The sequence below is a fragment of the Blennius ocellaris genome (genome assembly GCF_963422515.1).
Source record: "Blennius ocellaris genome assembly, chromosome: 10".
Classification (NCBI taxonomy): domain Eukaryota; kingdom Metazoa; phylum Chordata; class Actinopteri; order Blenniiformes; family Blenniidae; genus Blennius; species Blennius ocellaris.
Genome location: NC_137659.1, coordinates 11,893,189 through 11,914,281, shown reverse-complemented (window position 1 = coordinate 11,914,281; position 21,093 = coordinate 11,893,189). Strand labels below are relative to the sequence as shown.

The 21,093-nt window shown below is 42.0% G+C and overlaps 1 protein-coding gene across 1 annotated transcript; it reads left to right on the top strand.

Moving 5' to 3' along the window:
• Positions 1-9,797: 9,797 nt before the first annotated feature.
• LOC308135156 (uncharacterized protein) lies at positions 9,798-14,747 on the top strand (the record flags this gene model as incomplete). The annotated part of the gene is made up of 3 exons (XM_080503031.1): positions 9,798-9,969; positions 10,422-10,907; positions 13,543-14,747. The coding sequence occupies 3 exons, from the start codon at positions 9,798-9,800 to the stop codon at positions 14,451-14,453; spliced, it is 1,569 nt and encodes a 522-aa protein (XP_080359157.1). The 3' UTR covers positions 14,454-14,747.
• Positions 14,748-21,093: the final 6,346 nt, after the last annotated feature.

Here is a 21,093-nt window from a genome sequence, read left to right as displayed (position 1 = left end):
TTGGTCTTCATTGTGTTGCGTTGTCTTTACTGCATGACGAGAGAGCGGCCAGACTGTCCTCGCTGCTGCAGACTTCTGTCGGGGACGACTTCGGTGACTGAGATGTTGTAAAATGCTGTGTGCGATACATCATCAGTCACACCGCCACCGGTGTGACACGGGTCACAGTGAGGAGGCGTGGCTGTGTGATCTCAGCAACACTGAATGATGACTTCTGACTTTTCAAAGAAATATTTTTTGCCCTTTGAGTTTTCTCTCTCTTTTTTTTTTTTTTTTTTGATGATGTATTGCACACAACACTCCTGCAGTGTATCGCACAGCTTGCCTGTACGGTGACTGGATTATATCTTTACCCCTGTGATTCACACTTACAGATGTCTAATCCTCTTGCTATAAACATGCACTGATTTCCCAGCAGCAAAACTCGGGTCAAATTCATGTGTGAGACGCATTCCTGTAGATAGAAGAATCCTCCCCCCCCCCCCACCCCCCCGAGTCTTAACCAGGAGGATGGCTGCCGGCTGCTGGCGGCATCGGGTCCTGCAAACATGCTTCCATCAACGTGCACAAAGCAAGTGCTGCAGCCTCTGTGCACATCAATGTCTTTCAAATTGCTTTTTCATAGTCTGTCTGAGTGCAGGGAGTCCGCTCGATTTGTGTCAGTGTGACTATCAGATTCCCCTTTTGTTGACCTGAGGTTTTATTGTTCTTCCCCTCCAGTAGTCTCATCCAAAGCTCAATGCTCAGAAAAGCGCCATCACAGATGCGAAGCACCTCAGTCAGACCAACAGGAACCATCTGCAGGCAAGAAAAAGCAGCTGCAGTTTTTTTTGACAACTATATGTCATATTGCTACATCAGTTTCTTTTATGGTATTGGTAATTGAATTAATGTGTTTTTATATCTATACATTTTAATCGTCTTCAAAAGGGAGTGTTGGTTATTGCCTCACAGGGCTACTGCGGATTTGAGCATCTGGTGTCATACTAAACACGCGTCATTCAGAGTTCATTCGCGCAAGAGTTTTCTCGTGGCCGTTTGTGATTTTTAAACGAACAATTCCTTTGTCTCTTCTGGGATTTTCGAATCTGGCCTCAGAAAGACACTTTCATAATTCAAACAAATTGCATTGAAAGGAGCTATAAAGTTTTAGGTTCGTAGGAAGCAGTTTTTGAGGAAATTAATTCAGGCTGATGGTCAAGTGCCTAAAAAGCTTTGTGTGCAGCAGGTTCACAGTGCATGCAGTTGTGTTAGGGTCTTAATAGTTTTCTTGCCAGGGTTGTATGGTGGTATTGATGGTATAAAAATCACACGCTTATCACTTTCATTGCCTGCAGGTGGCACTGTTGGTCCCTGAGTTTTCACGTGTTTGTGCTCATTTTCACAAATTTCAAAAAACAAATAGTCATTCAGCCCATTTTCTTTAAGCTCCTGGAGCACAGTCGGAGCAAAAGAAAGTCTGTTCTTGCCAAAAAAGAATCTTGGAACTGATGAACCTAAGTCTCCCCGGGCTCATATTTGAGATTCTCAGAAACTGTCCAAAACAAATTGAGTCGCAGGATACAAAGTGGTGCTTCACATCCTAAAATGGCCAGAATATTTAGTCCCGTGATTGAGCAACAACGTATCAATTATTCCAGTTTTTTTTTTTTTTTTTGCCATTTTGTTCTATCTACACATGAGCCGTTTTAATATTTTTTGAGATGATTTTAAAATAAAATCTTAGAAGAAAATGTAAAGGGGAAAAAAACTGAGCTTTTTGCAGATATTGTTTAAGTTTGTTGTGCAGGTGAAATTATTTTATTGTGACTTTCCCAGGACCAGTGCCTATGAGAACAATCTGTCACCTTTTCTTTAGGAGTAATTTCAGCTGAAACAACCGCCTTTGTTTAGCTTCTATTTTTTTTTTTTCCTGTGTATTTTCACATTTCTTTTGCCCAGCAGGGCGATTCCAACTTCAAAATTTAGTTGCTTTTACTTCAATGAATGGAGGTCACACTGCACTGTCTGAAGAAGGTGAAATGCCCATCAAATGATCTCGTTCAAAGCAGTGTTTTCCAGTACTGGTGTGAGACGCAGGTTTGTTGAAGAAACTGGATTTCTGTATCGGGGGCAGTGGAAACCCCAGAAACCAGGATTAGGAAAACACTGCTGTGAAGGACTTGATGTACTTTTAATGTTACCCTGTCATCTATATCTAGAAAAGCAGAGATATGGCCAAAGACCAAGCAGGGTGAAGTTTTCAGTGTGGTTCTAAAGCTGCTGGAGGTTTGATTTGATTTAGAAAATGTTCAACACTTAAGACATACTTAGAAATTTGAAGATCCGACTTTCCTGTTTATTTCGGATCCATCACCTGCTGCTGCGGGGAACAATAGTCTTTTGAAACTCATTAAATTCAACACAGAACCTTGGTTCAGCTCCACTTCTTATTGTCTGATCTCCCCCTAAGTGAGGCACCTGAACACTGTAGAACCAAAGTAATGCATCTCATCACAGGTCTGAGGTTTTCGCCTGCATTCAATGTCAATGTGCCTCCAATTCCTCTTGTCAACGTGAGAGCCTGTGGTGCTTGATTCACTTAATAAGTTGCTGTTTTAGTCCAAATAAATGCAAATAATCTGCACATTTCTAGTACAGCATCAGTAAATGTGTTCATATCTTAATGCAGAGATCAATCCTCCAAACTTTTGACTGTAAAATTTCCATCCGTGGTATATTTTTACTGATTTAGCACGTGAGTCTTGATAGCGATACAGCAATATTTTACTTTGACTTCAGGGTGAAAAGTTCCTACCTCTTCCTCGCACAGTGAAACAGTTGAACGGCACATAATTTGAGTCCTGACCAGCTGCAGCACGCGCTGGACAGAAGGAGAAGAGAAGAATGGAGGCTGTAGGAAAAAAATATGAAGCTGTAGAAAATGAACGTCGACACAAATGCAAGAATGGTTTCATTTTTGAGCCAAAACAGCAGCTTATTTAAATGAATCGTTAAAGTAAAGGTCCCATATCTGAAAGCACTGATGAATAAATAGGCCTGATAGTTTGATGCTGTTTATTTGACTCTCAAGCATTTCTGTTTTGTTTGTAAATTACGGGGGGGTGGGACTTTTTATGTCTCTATGTTCTGTTGCAATTTTTCCCCACCATGTTTTGTGGATAACACTTTTTTTGTTTTTTTTTTGCCACCTTTCTTGCTGGGAGCCATTTATTCAGCGTGTCTGCACGGTAAATGTGGCGTTAAGGCTAGAAACTGGTTCAGTTCATCCACCGATCAGTGCCTTTAATGCTCACTGATCAACATGCTGTTTTCCCAGTTTAAAAGCTGGGGAGTAGTCTTTTTTTATTTTATTTTTTTTATTTATATATATATATATTTTTTTTTTTTTTTTCCAATTCAAACATGCAAAAACATTTCCCAAAGTGTCAAACTAAAGAAAGGAAGTTTACACTGATGTTGCCAATGGAAATCTCTGCAATGCCCTTAAAATGAAAACAAATGCTGTTGCTCATTAGGCCTTAAAAAAGTGTAAATTTTAACCTGAATCAAAATGGTTTCCATTTAGTTTTCTTGTTCTCGTTTTACCTCGGCTTGTCCATTTTAAATCCCTTCAGAAGTTTTCGTCTTCTGGTTTAGACAACAGAAACATCGATCTCAGTTTCAAGCTGTGAATCCAACTTCTGTTTTTATTCAGCTCATATGCGTGTTTTTAGTTTTTTTTTTGCTATTGAGGTGAACAAATGTAAACCTTAGCACTTTGAAGTGAAAGAAGGAACGCTAGCGTAGCATACTCCTGTTAGGAAAACCTAAACCATCATCAGTCAATCATAAGGAAGGAAAGTTTGCTGAGATCAGACGGCGCTGCTGTAACAGACTTGAAGTTTTTTTTTTTCTTTGTGACTGCTGTACTAATGACATGAAATGTAATCCAGTTGTATAATAGTATATATTGTAGTATATTTGGACCTGTACAGAAACAGATTGTTCAGTTCCTTCAGTTTACTTTTTTTTTTTTTTAACTTCTCTCTGGTTTGCTAATAAAATATTGATGATACACGGCTTCAACATCGCTAGTTGCATGTGTGATGACTTTCCAACTCCCAACAATAAAATCACTTCCTTCACCTGTTTTTGTATTGTCATCACTGACAAGTGTTAAGAGACCTGCATAGTGAGTTCCACAACTACTTACAGCTCACTTATTGTGGTTCTTGTGACTGAGCAGTTCCTCCACAATCACTGGGATAAATGAAAATGATGGCCTTGAATTTCATCGAAAATTTCATTTACGGATGCATGCTATATGTTCCTGCCTCACAGTGAAAAGGTCCCGTTTCTGTGTTGAGTTTGCATATTTGCCCAGTGTGTGTGTGTGTGTGTCTGCCCCCGCACATAGCCAGCTGGGATTGGCTCCAGTGCCCCACAACCCTGCACAGGATTAAGCAACATAGAAGATGGATGGATGAGAACTGTAATTGACCTTTAACAAGTCAAACCGTTTCCTTTTCATGCACGTGAAACTGATAAATGTATTTGTCAAAAGTGGCTCGCAGGCTGCAAAGACTTATGAAGGAGGCTGTATTTTGCCCATGACTGGGTCAAATACCAGAATCCGACAGTCTGACATGACACACTTGTGTGTGTTGCTGCTTTCCAGTCGATAACCATAAGTTTGCATGGAAAAGCAGCAGCTTGACACCGATAATCCCCCTGAGTGTTCATTCTGTTGGTCATGAGCTCTCTCTCACACACACACACACACACACCCTCACCCTCTTTCATGCTATTCTCTCCATCAGAGTGTGAGAAACTAGCTAAATATGGAATAAAACTGTCAGCAGCATGTGATACATAGACCTGCTATGCATACAACATGCAGGTTTGCAGTGGAAAGCCGGTTGGAGGAGCCCGGAGAGGAATCGGGGCACAAGGGTCATGCTTGACATGGCACAGGATCTTAGGGGGCACAACAAAACCTGACAATTTTTTTCACAACCCAAAATTTGTGTTGTGACCTTCTTTATGTCCCAAGCTCTCCCAATTAACCAATTAATTTCCATCTTAGTATATCTAAAGTAGTGGAAGTTTAATGTGGTAAAAAAGTAATTTACTAAATACGACTGAGCAGTTCACTAATTTGGACATACTGGTTCAATTTATTGTGAGCAGCCCAGTCTTTTCGGTTTTTATATATATATATATATATATATAAAGAGGACGCGGATCGAAAGAGATTGGTGTTGCGTCCGGTCGGAGCTTTACAATGTAACACCGACCGGATGTCAACAGCCTCCTGCGTTGAAACCGGTAGACGTCGAAGTAAATGAACGAAAGATGCCTTCACTACAAAATATGAGAGACTTTATCAACGAGCGACTTCATGTTGCTGCAGGAGAAATTTTCGGTGTGTTCGAACAAACTTTCGTGCAGTTCGAGGAGGAGATTGGTCGACAACGGAGTCTTTTGGAAAACACCATGAATCTCCTGGAAGTGAAGACAGGTCTGTGGGGTTATGATGTACAGTTTTAACTGTATGTGTGTTTTGTTACTAACAAGTTTGGCTTTAATTAAACGCCTTCGACGCACAAACAACACCCCTGTCTCGTCAGTGTGAGGTAGAACGTATACCCCACACGTTCATTTGATCAGAAGTGTCCTTCTTTGGCGCGGAGGAAACCAGGGACCGTCTGCAAATTACAAACCGCTGAAATACCGAATGCAGATATGACAAAAATATCCCAAAACGCCACTGGTGTTCACTGCAGTATCACCAACATGACTGCAGACGTCACCTGTCTCCTCACAGTCCAATACTTGTTCTGATATAGAAAAGGCTTTACCATTAGTTTAATTTACTTTAATTAGTAATAACTTCACTGCAGACCAATGAAGCTGTCAAATCATCAAATAGGGCCTGCTCATCATGCTACAGTTATTAGTTTGACAAAAGAAGACCGTCATAATTTTTAGGGATTAAATTACTAATAAAACAAATACAAATTCCTTAAAGTTGTGGGGGAAATGTTTTCATTCAATCCAATGGCTATATTATGATCAGCAGGACATTTTAGACAGTTTCAATTGTATTTCTATTATAAATCCATTAAAGTGATGAAACAACATTTGTATATCGAAGGGAGAGTTGTAGTATGATCAGACAAGTGACAGCTGCAATGAATACCAGCATTGTTATTAGATATTATTGTTATTGTTAATAGATATTTTTGTATCCTGTTTTTCAATGGTTTGTATTTTGCAGACGGTCCCTGTGGCTGCTTGTATAGAACCCCACACAGAAGGGATAGTGGTGTTATTTGCGTGTTGGGGACATAGAGTTAATGATGCTGGAAGTCTGAATAGATGGACATCGTGCAACTTTACCAAACTCTCTTTTACCCTGATGTGAGCGGCACAACATAATATACTGTACACAATGACATTCACACTTTATTTGACTCACTGTACAACATTGTACAATGGATTCAGTCAAACCATCATAGACAGGGTTTTTTTTTTTCTTCTTTTTTTTTACTTTGCTGATTCATGATTGTTGTGTTCAAGATTTCATGTTATGGCCTCTGTTAATGCCACCATAGTGCTGGAACAGCAGCAACCCTCATTCTGAAGAGACACTGTCTGTATGACAGGGACTATGACCCTATGACACAGAGAATGTATCACAATGGTTCAGAATTCAATTACTCATAGGTGTTTTTGCTATGTTTTGTGCCTATAGAGCTCCTAAACCAACATATCAACAAGGAGACAGAGAAGGTTCACACTGAGCAGATGCACTGCAACCAGGAAGGAACAGAGGCTCCTCAGATTAAAAAGGAAAAGGAGGACTTCTGCACTATTCTGCCTGAAGAACAACCTGCTCCGCAGCCTGGTGTATATGCTGTGACTCTTATTTATGAGAACAGTAGTCACCATCAACCAGAAGTAGACAGCGAGCAGCGCATCTCTCACAGTGCCACCACTCCTGCTCCTGCCTCTGTTACTGTTTCTGCTCCAGGTCCTGTTCCTGTCCCTGCTTGTGCTCGTGCAGCTGCTCCTGTTCCTGCTCAGGTTCTTGTTCCGACTCCTGCTCCTGTTGCTGTTGCTTTTCCTGCCCCTGTTGCTGTTCCTGCCCCTGCTTGTGCTCGTGCTGCTGCTCCTGTTCCTGGTCGGGTTCTTGTTCCAGCTCCAGCTGCTGCTCCAGGTCATGTTCGTATTGTTGTTCCTGCACGTGTTTCTGCTTCAGCCCCAGCCTCTGCTCCAGCCCAAGCCCCAGACTCTGCCACTGCACCAGCCCCAGCTCTTGCCCCAGCTCCTGCCCCTGCCTCTGCCCCATCCCCAGCCCCAGGCCCATCCCCATCCTCTGCCCATGCCCCTGCTCGTGTTTGTATTGTTGTACCTGCTCGTGCTCGTGCTCGTGCTCGTGCTCATGCTCATGCTCGTGCTCGTACTTGTATTCCTGCTCATGTTCATGCTGTTGCTCCAGCTTCTACTTGTGTTGCTGCCCCTGCCCCTGCTCCTGCCCCTGCCCCTGGTCCTGCTCCTGCCCCTGCTCATGCCACTGCCACTGCTCCTGCTCCTGCCCCTGGTCCTGCTCTTGCCCCTGCTCATGCCATTGCTCCTGCTCTTGCCCCTGCTCATGCCACTGCCCCTGCTCCTGTTCCTGCTTCTTCCCCCGCTCATGCCCCTGCCCCTGCCCCTGCCCCTGCCCCTGCCCCTGCCCCTACCTCTGCCCCTGCCCCTGCCCCTGCCCCTGCTCCTACTCCTGCCCCCACTCATGCCCCTGCCCCTGCCCCTTCCCCTGCCGCTGCCCCTGCCCTCACTCGTGCATCTGCTCGTGCTCGTTCTAAAAGCCCAATTCTAGGAGGACCTGAGCCTGCAGAGCCAAAACCAAAGTTAAGAACTTACTGTAACAAACGTCGCCGTCCGAATGCAGAGAAGCGCACAGTGCCAGAGAATCCATGTGATACTGATCCAAGTCAAAACTCTGTGAACTATGATGTTTCTGGAAAAGCCTTTAAGGATGAGAACTTAATGAAGGCACATCAGATATCTCACACAGGCTTGAAGCCGCATGGCTGTAAGACGTGTGGGAAAAGATTTAACGCGCTTTCTTTGCTGAACTATCATCAAAGAATCCACACAGGTGAAAAGCCATATTCTTGCAACATATGTGAGAGAAACTTCAGCCAGAAGAATAATTTGATGCGCCACATGAGAACTCACACAGGTGAGCAGCCATACCCTTGTAAAACCTGTGGGAGAAGATTCGGTGATCCATCAACACTGAAAAGGCACGAGGGAATCCACACAAGCGAGAAGCCGTACGCTTGTGAAACATGTGGCAAAACATTCAGATGCAACACTTACTTGTCGATACACACAAGGAGTCACACAGGTGAGAAGCCGTACTCCTGCAGCGCGTGTGGGAAAAAATTCAGGGACCATTCAACATTAAACAGGCATCTGGACGTCCATGGAGGGAGTAAAGTTTCTTGTAGCGTTTGTAGTAAAGGTTTCAAAAGCAAAAGACCTTTATTGCGCCACATGCGACATCATGCAGACAAGAAATGCTGAAAGATTTGTATTAATGAAAATATGTTGTAAAGGACCTTTCAATTTGAATGATGAATGTTAAATTATTTCATATTCAAATCATGTGGTTTTGTTCCTGTACTGAGGACACCTTGCCTTCTGCTTTGTTTTCAACTGGGGTTATTTATGAGGAATTGAAAATGCTGTGGGTTTTGAGCCTTGAAATACAACCATGTTGAAAATCTTGCACAATTTCACATTGAAGTGTCATATTTTTGATTAAGTCCCATCGAGGTATTTGTTCCTCTTTGTTTCAAGTATTTTAAATCAAAGAGAACCTCAGTGCAAGTCAAGTGCTTCTGTAATGTCAACAAACTGATACTACTGCTTTGTTTTTATTTTTTTTTTGAGAATTGATGTTCATACAGTTGTACACTCGTTTTCTTTTACATTGATTTGAAAACAATATCAAGTAACTTTTTCAGGCTTCAAGGACAGGAAGCTATAATCCTGGAAAACATTTGAGTGGAAGAGGTCTTGTGACTCTCCATGAGAAAAAACACAGGGTACAGTGTGCAACAGCAGTTTCATAGTAAAATGTGTATGTTCATGCAAGGGTTTCCTCCAGGGCACTGTGATTCCTCTTGTCCAAACAAAAACATCTTTGCAGTTAATTAGGGACCCTGATTTACCTGCATTTGTTAATGTGAATATATATGAGTGTTTATCGCTCTGTGTTTGCCTTGTGATGGACTAACCACCCTGCCATACTCGGCTGACATCGGGTCCAGCGCCTCTCGCCCCGGATAAAGATGGATGGATACAGCACATCAGTGTGTGTGTTTTGTTGGACATAAGGACACAACTTTGTGTAAGATGGCTAAATCAGAAACTTTACATGAACTTGTTTTTTGATACAGAACACTTTGTATGGATAAAGGTCGAATCTTGTACTAAAAGGTGTTGTGAAAGTATTGCATCTTATTGAGTGACGATTTTGTTTCCAAAAATGTTTGATTTGCAAATGTCTTGGAATTGGAGTTTGAATACAATGGCGCCCGTTTTACAACGAAAGCTCCGCAGCTCTCTAGTGTTCTTCGCGAATGAAACAATAGTACATGAGTGTATTCACAAACGTGTCCGCGTGTCTGTGTTCCGTCCCTTTACAGGGGGAGTCGGACGTTTAACGGTGTGACACCGACGGATATAAACAAAGCGGAATTGTAACGTAGTTCCGTCTCTGTCGAGTCGTCGCATTGAAGATGTCTTCAGTTCAGGGTTTTAGAGACTTTATAAACGAGCGACTCAGTGCTGCCGCGGAAGAAATATTCGGGGTGTTTGAACAAACTATCGTCCAGTACGAGGAGGAGATTGGTCGGCAGCGGAGACTTCTGGAAAACAGCTGGAAACCTGGATTACAGACACACGGAGCAGGTCAGAGGACTGTTTTTTTTTTTTTTTTTTAATTTTGCTTCCATCAGTTAGCAAGGATCACTGTGTTACGTGCGTTTTTCCTTTCAAATCATCTTGAATGAAAACAAAGAAGTGTGCCTATTGATATCCTCGACACACTTGCAGTGTTTTGAGAGTTTGTTCAACAGGTGAGGAGCGTAGGAACTGAAAGTTGCTCCACCTCGTTTGATTCTGACTTTGAGAACACTGAGTAAACGTCTTCCTGAACAACTGAGGGGTTTGGCTGTTTCATTACACTACAAGTTAATATCTAAGGGATTTCAGACCGAGACCATTCAGTGCTTCATGGGGGAAGTAAGGATTTGGAAGGTCATCCTTACACACACACACACACGCACACGCACACTGTCGTGATTGAAAGACAGATTTCAACACACCAATAACCCCTGTGTCTGTCTCCTTTCTGTCTCCAGAGCTCCAGGAGCCTCGCGTTTGTAAGGAGGAGGAGGGTATTTTCTTAGAGCAGCAGTTCTGCAGCCAGGAAAGGTCGACGGACCTGGACCAGGAGACACAAGCGCCTCCAGAGATAAAAGAAGACCACGAGGAACTCTTTACTCGGCAGGATGGAGAACGACTGGTCCTGAAGCAGGAGACTGACTCTTTCATGGACACTCCTTCTTTTGAGGACATTTTCCACAGTGAAACAGACAGCGAGCAGCACATCTATCACCGTTTTCCCTTAGCTGGGAGTCAAGATGAAACAGTTAGTCAGCATGGAGATTTGATATCAGTCAGAAATATGGACAACGTTCCAACGTTAAGGGTTCAACAAGATATTGTCTCGGGTAAAAAGCCTGCAACGTGCGACGTCTGTGGAAAAGCCTTCAGGGATCAGTACCTGATGAGGAGACATCGCAGAATCCACACAGGAGAGAAACCTTATACCTGCAAAACTTGTGGTAAAAGTTTCAGATACAGTTATCATTTATCCGATCATACAAGAATTCACACCGGTGAGAGGCTGCATGTGTGCACGATCTGTGGGAGAAGCTTCACCGACCAATCACGACTTAGAGTTCATACATCAATCCACACAGGGAAAAAGCCATATTCCTGCAAAATATGTGGCAAATGTTTCCGTCAAAGTGGTCATCTGAATATCCACATGAAAATCCACACGGGTGAGAAGCCGTACCATTGTCCCGTCTGTGGGAAGAGCTTCATTCAGAAATCGAGCGTGAAAAGTCACATGAGAATCCACACCGGCGAGAAGCGGTTCTCTTGTGAAATATGTGGGGAAACATTTGGATATCATCATTTAATGTTGTCCCACATGAAAAATGGACACAAAGTAGTCGGCGTCCAGCTGGGAAATCAAGCTTGAACAAGCTTATATTTGAATCATCTTTAGACTGATTCAGCAACCGTCAGGTCAGTTTATTCAATAACGCCATTCTAATAAGATCCACTTGCCTTAAACTGGTACTGCAAGTTATGTACTATTAGTTTTACTGAAAACTATTACTGAATGACTTGATTATAGGAGCATGCAAAGTTTTCTTTGTATTTTTTTTAATGTTAGAATAACAAGAGTGACTTTCATTAAGCTGTTACCCTCCTGCACAAACTGGGGTTTGTACAAGACATCTGTGATTTTACATCAGATATGTTATTAACACTGATCGTGGAGTTGAGAACATTTTTGACTGGTTTCTCAGCTGCTTTTTTGCTCTTTTGTTACTTGTTTGAAGCGCTTTACAGTGAGGAATTGATAATACATTTAAGGAAAATAATGTCTGTTGTCACTTTAACTCCGCTTTTGCCTCTCTTTAACCTGTACATGGATGACTTATCTCAGCAACTGAATAGTTGTAAAACTGGATGTGTGCTGGGTAACAACATAATTAATCAGTCCATGTATGCTGATGATTTGGCCATTCTTTCTCCCAGCGGTGCAGGATTTCAGCAGCTTTTAAATATCTGTTCTGAGTATGGGTTAAAATTTGATGTAAAATATAATGCCAAAAAAAACCCACATCTGATTTGTAGAAATAATGAGGACAATGATGTCAATTTCCCTCATTTTTGCCTGTCAGAACAGAAACTCGCTGTCAGCAGCAAAACAAAATATCTGGGACATCCCATCACTGATAAAATGTGTGATGATGATGATGATCTGTATAGACAATGCCACATGCTGTATGTTCAAGCCAACATACTAGCAAGGAAAATGTCTATGTGCTCTGATAATGTGAAATTTACTGTCTTTAGAGCTTTTTGTACTCCCTTATATACCACCCCTTGTGGATTAAATATAGAAAATCAAGCCTACTACGGCTTAATGTGGCGTACAATGATGCTATGAGGATCCTGCTGAAAAAAAGCCTCGCTGGGAAAGTGCAAGTGCGATGTTCTGTCAAGCAGGTGTTTCTCCTTTTCAACCTCTCGTGAGGAATCTGATGTATAAATTCATACGCAGCCTTGAGGACTCTCAGAACACTATAGTAATGCTGCTGACTAAACCCCGGCATAGAAATGTAAAATAAAAGTGATCCTTGTGGAGGCATTGGTTGTCTTTTATAAATAGGGTGATATTTTAATTGTCTGTCCTTGTTCTATTTATATTTTTATACTGTTTTATGTATTTGTATGTATCTGTTTTATGTATTTGTGACTGTTTTTTTTTTTATGGACTCGTGTCTGCAATAAAGATAATGATGATGTAATGATGACTCACACACGCACTGAGATATGAAAGAACTACGCGGTCAAATGGTTCCGGCCCTCATAGTCGGATCTTTAACGGTGTGACACCAACGGATATAAACAAGGTTCTATCGCCGTATGGAAGATGTCTTCAGTTCAGGGTTTTAGAGACTTTATAAGCGAGCGACTCAGTGCTGCCGCAGCAGAAATATTCGGAGTGTTTGAACAAACTATCGTCCAGTACGAGGAGGAGATTGGTCGGCAGCGGAGACTTCTGGAAAACAGCGGGGAACTTGAAGTTCAGACACACGGAGCAGGTCAGCGGACTGTTGTTTCCGGCGGTTAGCACGTCTCATCTCTGGACGATTCCTGATGGTTACAAGAATACACGTTTATTGAAATCTTCTCTATTATAAGTAGAGCTGGGCACCTTCACTGAAGTAATACGATACTTACTTGATGCTGCACAAGGTATAGAGCCTCTAAATTAATCCAATCAAAGATTAATAATCTATTATTAATAACAGTGGAGGTACATGTCATATTATAAAGCTCGGCTGGTGATTTGGCGAGAATTTATGTTTTTCAGTGGTTTCGTCCTCTTGAAGGCAGGTTTATTTATATGGCACCATTCAGACAGTGACAGAAAACACTATATTCCAATAAAATGGTTTAAAAAAAAAATTCATTAGTCATTAATGTTCAGGACAGGCGAAGAGCAAAGTAACTCAAAACTGGGAACACGGAGTGAAACGCTTCTTGAGGATCATTCAGTGCTTTTTAGACAAGTTGTAAGATTTAGAAGTTGACCCTTTCACACTCACAGTGATTGAAAGACAGATTTCAACACATCAATAAACCCTGTGTCTGTCTCCTTTCTGTCTCCAGAGCTCCAGGAGCCGCGCGTTTGTAAGGAGGAGGAGGGTATTTTCTTAGAGCAGCAGTTCTGCAGCCAGGAAAGGTCGACGGACCTGGACCAGGAGACACAAGAGCCTCCAGAGATAAAAGAAGACCAGGAGGAACTCTTTACTCGGCAGGATGGAGAACAACTGGTCCTGAAGCAGGAGACTGACGCTTTCATGGACACTCCTTTTGAAGGATCTTTTTCCACAGTGAATCAGACAGCGAGCAGCACGTCTATCACCGTGTTTCCTTTAACTGAGAGTAAAGATGAAACAGTTAGTCAGCATGGAGATTTGATATCAGTCAGAAATATGGACAACGTTCCAACGTTAATGGTTCAACAAGATATTGTCTCGAGTAAAAAATCTGCAGCGTGTGACATCTGTGGAAAAGCCTTCAGGGATCAGTACCTGATGAGGAGACATCGCAGAATCCACACAGGAGAGAAACCTTATACCTGCAAAACTTGTGGTGAAAGTTTCAGATATAGTTATCATTTATCTGATCATATAAGAACTCACACAGGTGAGAGGCCGCATGTGTGCACGATCTGTGGGAGAAGCTTCACCGACCAATCACGACTTAGAGTTCATACATCAATCCACACAGGGAAAAAACCATATTCCTGCAAAATATGTGGCAAATGTTTCCGTCAAAGTGGTAATTTGAATATCCACATGAAAATCCACACAGGTGAAAAGCCGTACCATTGTCCCGTCTGTGGGAAGAGCTTCATTCAGAAATCGAGTATGAATAGTCACATGAGAATCCACACCGGCGAGAAGCGGTTTTCCTGTGAAATATGTCTTCAAAGGTTTGGCTATCGTCATTCAATGTTGTCCCACATGAAAAATAGACACAAAGTAGCCGACGTCCAGCTGGGAAATCAAGCTTGAAAGAGTGTTTAAGAAACTGTTGAGGTTATAAGTAGAACTGTTATATTTAAAGTGTCTTTAAGCTGCTTCAGCAAAAACCACGTCAGTTCAATTGAGATCATTTTGCATCCAGAAAAGTTCTTTGGACAACTCTCTGTCAGGTTGAGAGTTGTTCCCCTGCCGGCAATGGTGCAGAAATTCAAAACAGCCAATGGACAACCAAGAGAACCAGAAAGGAGAAGCGGATGAAACATTCATATCGCACAATGTAGGAGCATCTCTGAAAATAGTAGACCAGCTGAAAGAAGACAAATCTCTGCCATTTCCACTTACTGCCTATTTGGGAACAAAATACACAAACAGAAAGTTTTCCCCGAGGAGACCCATCTCATTTAATTAAAAAAAAAAAAAAAAAAGAAGCAATTTAGGTTTAGAGTGGAAGGGAAGCAACTGACCTTTTTCTAAAGTGATTTTAGGACAATGTAGTTATTCTAAAAGTGAGATGATTGTGCTCATCACGTCCCCACTGGTTCTTATGCAACGTGCAGTTTTATGACGTTGAAGTTGAGAATGTTTTCTTGTTCTGACCCGACTGAAACTATCAAAAATATCCTTTGAAATAAACAGTTCTGTCTCTTTTGCTTTCTTCTTATTTGGTGTTTCTTTAGACTTTCTTTATGTTCTGCTGTCTTTGCTTCTCTTAATCAGATGTGTTTTCAGATTTATGATATTATTGAAGGTTGAATTCTGTTAACTTGAGATGTATTTCTATTATAACTTAACTCCTTGACGTGTGAAAGGGACAGATAATGCAGAATAGCTCGGTTTCTTTCACCCACTCCATCAGAGGAAATGGAGATGGCTCCATTCTTTGACATTTTCAGTCTGAAGGCCTTCATTCGTATACATCAAAACCAATTCTTCATGTTCTTAACTGAGCCAAAGCATGCGCAGACGTCACATACTCATCCTGACCTGAATCCAGTTCTTTTTATTCTGCTGTAGCACTCATCAAAAATACATTCCTTGAAGACCGGCCCCTCAGAACTGAGAAAGCAAGTATCTGAGTAGTACTGCTCTCCTTGAATTCTTTTATTTATCCTTACTGACGGTGAGATGCCTTATTTTTGTCTAACACGTGGGAGAAATGTTCAATCTCAATTGAGGCAACACGCAAAACCTCAAACTGGTGAAAGGGAACTTTCATGAAACACGTGTCACTTCAACAGACACTGGGTGGCAGTGTAAGTCTTTAAAATGAGAAGAATAAATAGTCTCCTGCGGAAGTGACCTGGAGGTGCTCGATGTAAATATGGACGTATCCCTCCGTTGCAGACGTCCATTGCTGTAATTAGTGGTAGTTCAAACTACATAAACATAATATACCTTTAGAACATCTATGGTTTAAGGCAGGCCCGCCCCTCCCTACACGCAGAACACGCGCTGTGCGTAGGGCCCCGCGATCCATGGGGGGCCCCATTTTGCACCAGTGAATTGAATTTCCCTCGGGATCAATAAAGTATCATCATTCTCTGCAAATGCGCAAAGGATGCGCGTGCATTTTGCCGAGAGGCGCGTAGAGCACCGCCACCAAATCAGCCCGAGGCAGGAGAGAGAGAGAGAGAGAGAGAGAGAGAGAGAGAGAGAGAGAGAGAGAGAGAGAGAGAGAGAGAGAGAGAGAGAGAGAGAGAGAGAGAGAGACGCAATGATTGAAAGCGCGAAGCGTCACCATCTGACCAATCAGCGGTCAGAAGGGCCGGCAGGCAGTTGTTTACAGGTAGAGAGGAGAGAGGGAGAGAGAGGGAGAGAGACAGAGAGGGAGAGAGGGGGAGAGAGAGAGAGAGCGAGAGAGAGAGAGAGAGAGGGCGAGAGAGAGAGAGAGAGATGGCTTCCAGACGTCAATACGATTCGGGAGCTAGCAAAAGAAAGAAAAAGTCCAAACAGTCAGAGGCTCGTGCTTCACTTGAAGGTGGGGATGTTGTTGAAATAAAAAAGAAAAAACTTTGTGGCATAAACTGTTTATGCCACAAAGTTTTTTTCAGACGTGTGGATCTGTAAAGTTATTGTTCCACTGTTGATAGAGGCTGTTCATTTGATTCGTTAGTAATTGTAATTTATTATTATGATGATGATGATGATTATTATTATTATTATTATTATGTTATTGGAAGGGGGGCCCCAAAATAAAATACTGCTTAGGGCCCCCACTTGGCCAGGGGCGGCCCTGGTTTAAGGGCTGGAAGCTATCATCCCTCACTTGCAACACTGGATCCGGGTGACTTTGTTGAAGCGACTGCGCATGTGTGTAAACCATCCGTAGTGTAGCGCGTGTTTTTCTCCATGTGGGGAATGAGAGGACCGGGCGAGTTCTCTTCCACTCTGGAAGTACAAGTTTTGCAAACGAACAGCCGAAGACGCCACAGAACTTCACCGTTTTCTCCGTGATCGCGTCAGCAGTGCGCTGGATTTATTCTACCTGTTTTGGTCGACAAAATGTTTTCCGTTCGGGATTTGAAAGACTCGATAAACGAGCGACTGAGTGCAGCTGTTGTGGAAATCGTCAACGTATTTCAGCAAACTATTGATAAGTGTGATGACGATATTCACCGTCGCCGCAGACTGCTGGACAACAGCTGGACACGTCCAATACAGACGCATAATTCAGGTTCGTACAGATGTACTGTGGTTTTGAGGCGTTTCGGATTAACTATTGAGCGACTGGCGTAAAGCGGACACCAGCTCAGGCCATCCCATGCTCTCCTCCGCAAGGCGCGCCGCGCGTGTCCGCTGGACCGCCCCCGTCTGGGTTAAGAGGGAGACGAGTTAATCCGAAACACCAATAAGGCACCAAGACTGGAGGCCATGTTGTTAATAGTCCATGAACTGGGACATAGTAACATGAATGCTTACATACATTTTCTTCTCATGGAAAACCTTTGATTAAACTCTAACTTTGAAGTGGTTTAATACAATTGTTTTACATCATTGTGGTCTATTGTGCCTTAAATATTGTAACCAAAAAGGTTTTTGACCCCCCCCCCCCCCCTATTCCTTTGTTTGTATTTTACATATGTACTTGCTAATGACTAAAAGTGAACCCTTTTTGTATGTGTCTTTGTCCCTTTCAGTGTTCCCACAGCACCGTGTCTGCAAGGAAGAGACTCTCTTCGAGCAGCAGCTCAATAACCAGGATCTAAAATCTAATTTCATCCAGGAGGAACTGGAGCTGCGGCAGGTTAAAATGGAGCAAGAGGAGCACTGTACCAGTGAGGATGCAGAGAAGCTTTCCATTAAACTGGAGTCTGACATTAATTTTGAAACTCCTGCTGGACACAGTGATGAGCAGCTCTATTGCAAAGCGTTGATCGGTCAGAAATTAACTGCTGCCACCAAACAAATATCCACAGTCTTTGAAAAATCAATCAGTCAGTTTGAGGAAGAGCGCCGATTAATGGAAATATTCTGGCAACCACGAGTAAGACTCTGCAGAGCGGGTATGAAAAAGTATTAATTTGATATCGTTCTGAAAGAAATTGCATCTTTTTTGTTTCTTAATAACAAACACTTCATAACATTTCTTTTTTCTTCTTGGCTAGAACGCTCACAGGAACACGTTTGCGAAGAGGAGAAGGAAGAAGTCCTCTTTGGGCCGCAGCTCAATAACCAGGAGCAACTGCAGCCTCGGCAGGCTAAAGTGGAGCCGGAGGAACTCTGCACCACTCAGATCGCAGAGAAGCTTGCCATTAAACTGGAGTCTGAAATAGTTTTGGAAACTCCTCCTGCTGGACACAGTGATGAGCAGCTCTATTGCAAAGAGTTGATCGGTCAGAGATTAACTGCTGCCATCAAACAAATCTCCACAGTCTTTGAAAAATCAATCAGTCAGTTTGAGGAAGAGCGCCGATTAATGGAAATATCCTGGCAACCACGAGTAAGACTCTGCAGAGCGGGTATGAAAAAGTATAAATTTTATATAATTCTGAAAGAAATGACATCTTTTTTTTCTTAATAACAAACACTTAACATTTTTTTTTTCTGCTTTGCTAGAACGCTCACAGCAATACATTTGCAAAGAGGAGAAGGAAGAAGTCCTCTTTGGGCTGCAGCTCAATAACCAGGAACAACTACAGGCTAAAGTGGAGCAGGAGGAACTCTGCACCACTCAGATCGCAGAGAAGCTTGCCATTAAACTGGAGTCTGAAATAGTTTCTGAAACTCCTGCTGGACAAAGTGATGAACAGCCCAATTACAACTGTGTCAAAGAGTTGATCGGTCAAAGATTAACTGCTGCGGTCAAAGAAATCTCCACAGTCTTTGAAAAGTCAATCAGTCGGTTTGAGGAAGAGCGCCGATTAATGGAAATATTCTGGCAACCACGAGTAAGACTCTGCAGAGCGGGTGTGTAAAATGATTAATTTCATTATTTCCATTTTTTTTTTCTTAACTTAGACACATCATTATACATTTTCTTCTGTTTGTCTAGAGCTCTCACAGCGACACGTTTGCAAGGAGGAGAAGGAAGAAGAGTGTCTTCCCATGAAGCAGGGACTTCCTTCCTTTATAGCAACTCAAACTTGTGAGGAAAGTAACAGCGAGACGCTGCTCTCTCACAGCTCCTCGGTGAATGAAAGCCAAGAGCAGACAGGAAGTGAGGGTGTAGGCTCAGGATCTAGAAATGCAGATATGAAAGCTATGCCCACAGTCTTAAAGACTCGGTATGATGCAGTCACAGAAAAATTAGATTTTAAATGTGGCATTTGTGGGAAGCTCTTCCAGACCAAAGTAGTTTTGAAACGCCACTGCAAAATCCACACCTATAAAAGTTCTGAAAAATGTGACATTTGTGCAAAAACGTTTGTCAGTAAAGAGTATTTTAAAAGACACCACAAATTCCACACAAGTGAAAAGCCATATTCTTGTAAAACGTGTGGGAAGCGTTTTGACCAACAAGGTAATTTAAGTGTCCACACCAGAATTCACACAGGTGAAAAGCCATATTCTTGTAAAACGTGTGGGAAAAGCTTTACCCAACAAGGTAATTTCAGTGTCCACCTCAGAACTCACACGGGTGAAAAGCCGTACTTGTGTGAAACCTGCGGAAAACGGTTCGTTTATCCAACACATTTAAAAAGTCATATGAGGGTCCACAGCAACGTGAAACTGTTTTCCTGTGAAGAATGTGGTGGAAGTTTTCGACATAAGCGCACTTGGATCCACCACATGGAGATTCACGCTGGTAAGAGAAGGCATACCTGTGAAAAATGTCAAAAAGGTTTCCGGGACGCTAGTTGTTTATCCAGTCACATGAAAAGGCACAGCGGGGAGAAGCCGTACTCCTGCAACATGTGCAGCCATAGATTTACCCTGTTAACGGACTTGCAACGCCACTCGGTAAGAGCTCACGTGGCTAAGAACTCGTATTCCTGTGTGACATGTGCAAGAAGTTTTTCTGAAAAGAAATCCTTGTTGCACCACATGAAAAGTCACACAGGAGAGTAGCTTTATACTGGGGAAAGTATGGGACAAGTTATGAGAGTTTGATATTTGTTTGAAACAAAGGTTAATTTAAAAAAAAAAATGTCAAGACAGATTGGGCATCTGAGTTTGTGGACTGCTAGTCAAAACAGTTTTTTTTGTTTTTTTTGTGTTCATACACCAAACATTTTATTTAGTGTCAATCTTTTTTTCTGAATGAAACAATTTGTGGAAACATTAATTTCTGTTTATTGTGCTGCCGCATTTGTGTAATATTTTTAAATTTCTGTAAACTAGTCATTTTTGCTTGACATTTCTTTTTTTTAAGAACTATTCCAGTGTCGTCCGTGCAAATTCTTTAGCACTCCCTTGTAAACTCCATTGTTTACATCATATTCTGCACTGTTTGGATCTATAGTGCAATGTTCACACTTGGAGCCAAACAACAGGTTTATTTTTAACTTTCGAATTTGCTTATGGCTTGGCAAACGTTTGACATGTGGTATGATTCAGGTACTGTACTCAAATTACATGCGGGTGTTGAGAGATCAAATAGCATTCACAGACAAAACAATTTCAATGCATTTCATGTTATTTTTTGTCGAGGTAGCAAATGGTTAACCAAGTAAACACTTTTAATGTTCTTTTATTCTTTTGGGCTTTGCATGTAGCATTGAAACAAATATGCACCATATGTTCATCAATATTTTATCAATAAAGATTCTACAAAATGATTTAACATCGTTGTTTTCATTGCTTGCTAAATTAATTTTTGCAAATGATCTGAGTAATAATAGTGTGTATGGTGGACTTGTTTACATTGCATTCTTGATAGAGTACAATTTTAGGATCAGTCTTGTTTGGTGAAATTTATTGAAAATGAGATCTGTTAAAACAGCAACAAGCGTGAGCGTTACACAAAGGCGTACATGTGTATACGTATACATATACACATGTGTATATATATCTCACAAATTAACCCGACAAATGCATATTGTCTTAAAGAGATACAGCATAAACTACAGCAGCCTTCGACGAAGCACGAGACAGAAGTGACTTTAATCGCTGATATAGGGAACAACCCTTCTACACCTGAGAGCAAAGATCAGAACAGAGCTGAAGAGGACAGACACCAGATCAACAACAAAGGAAGAAATGATGCCACAAGTTCTCACATTCAGAGAAA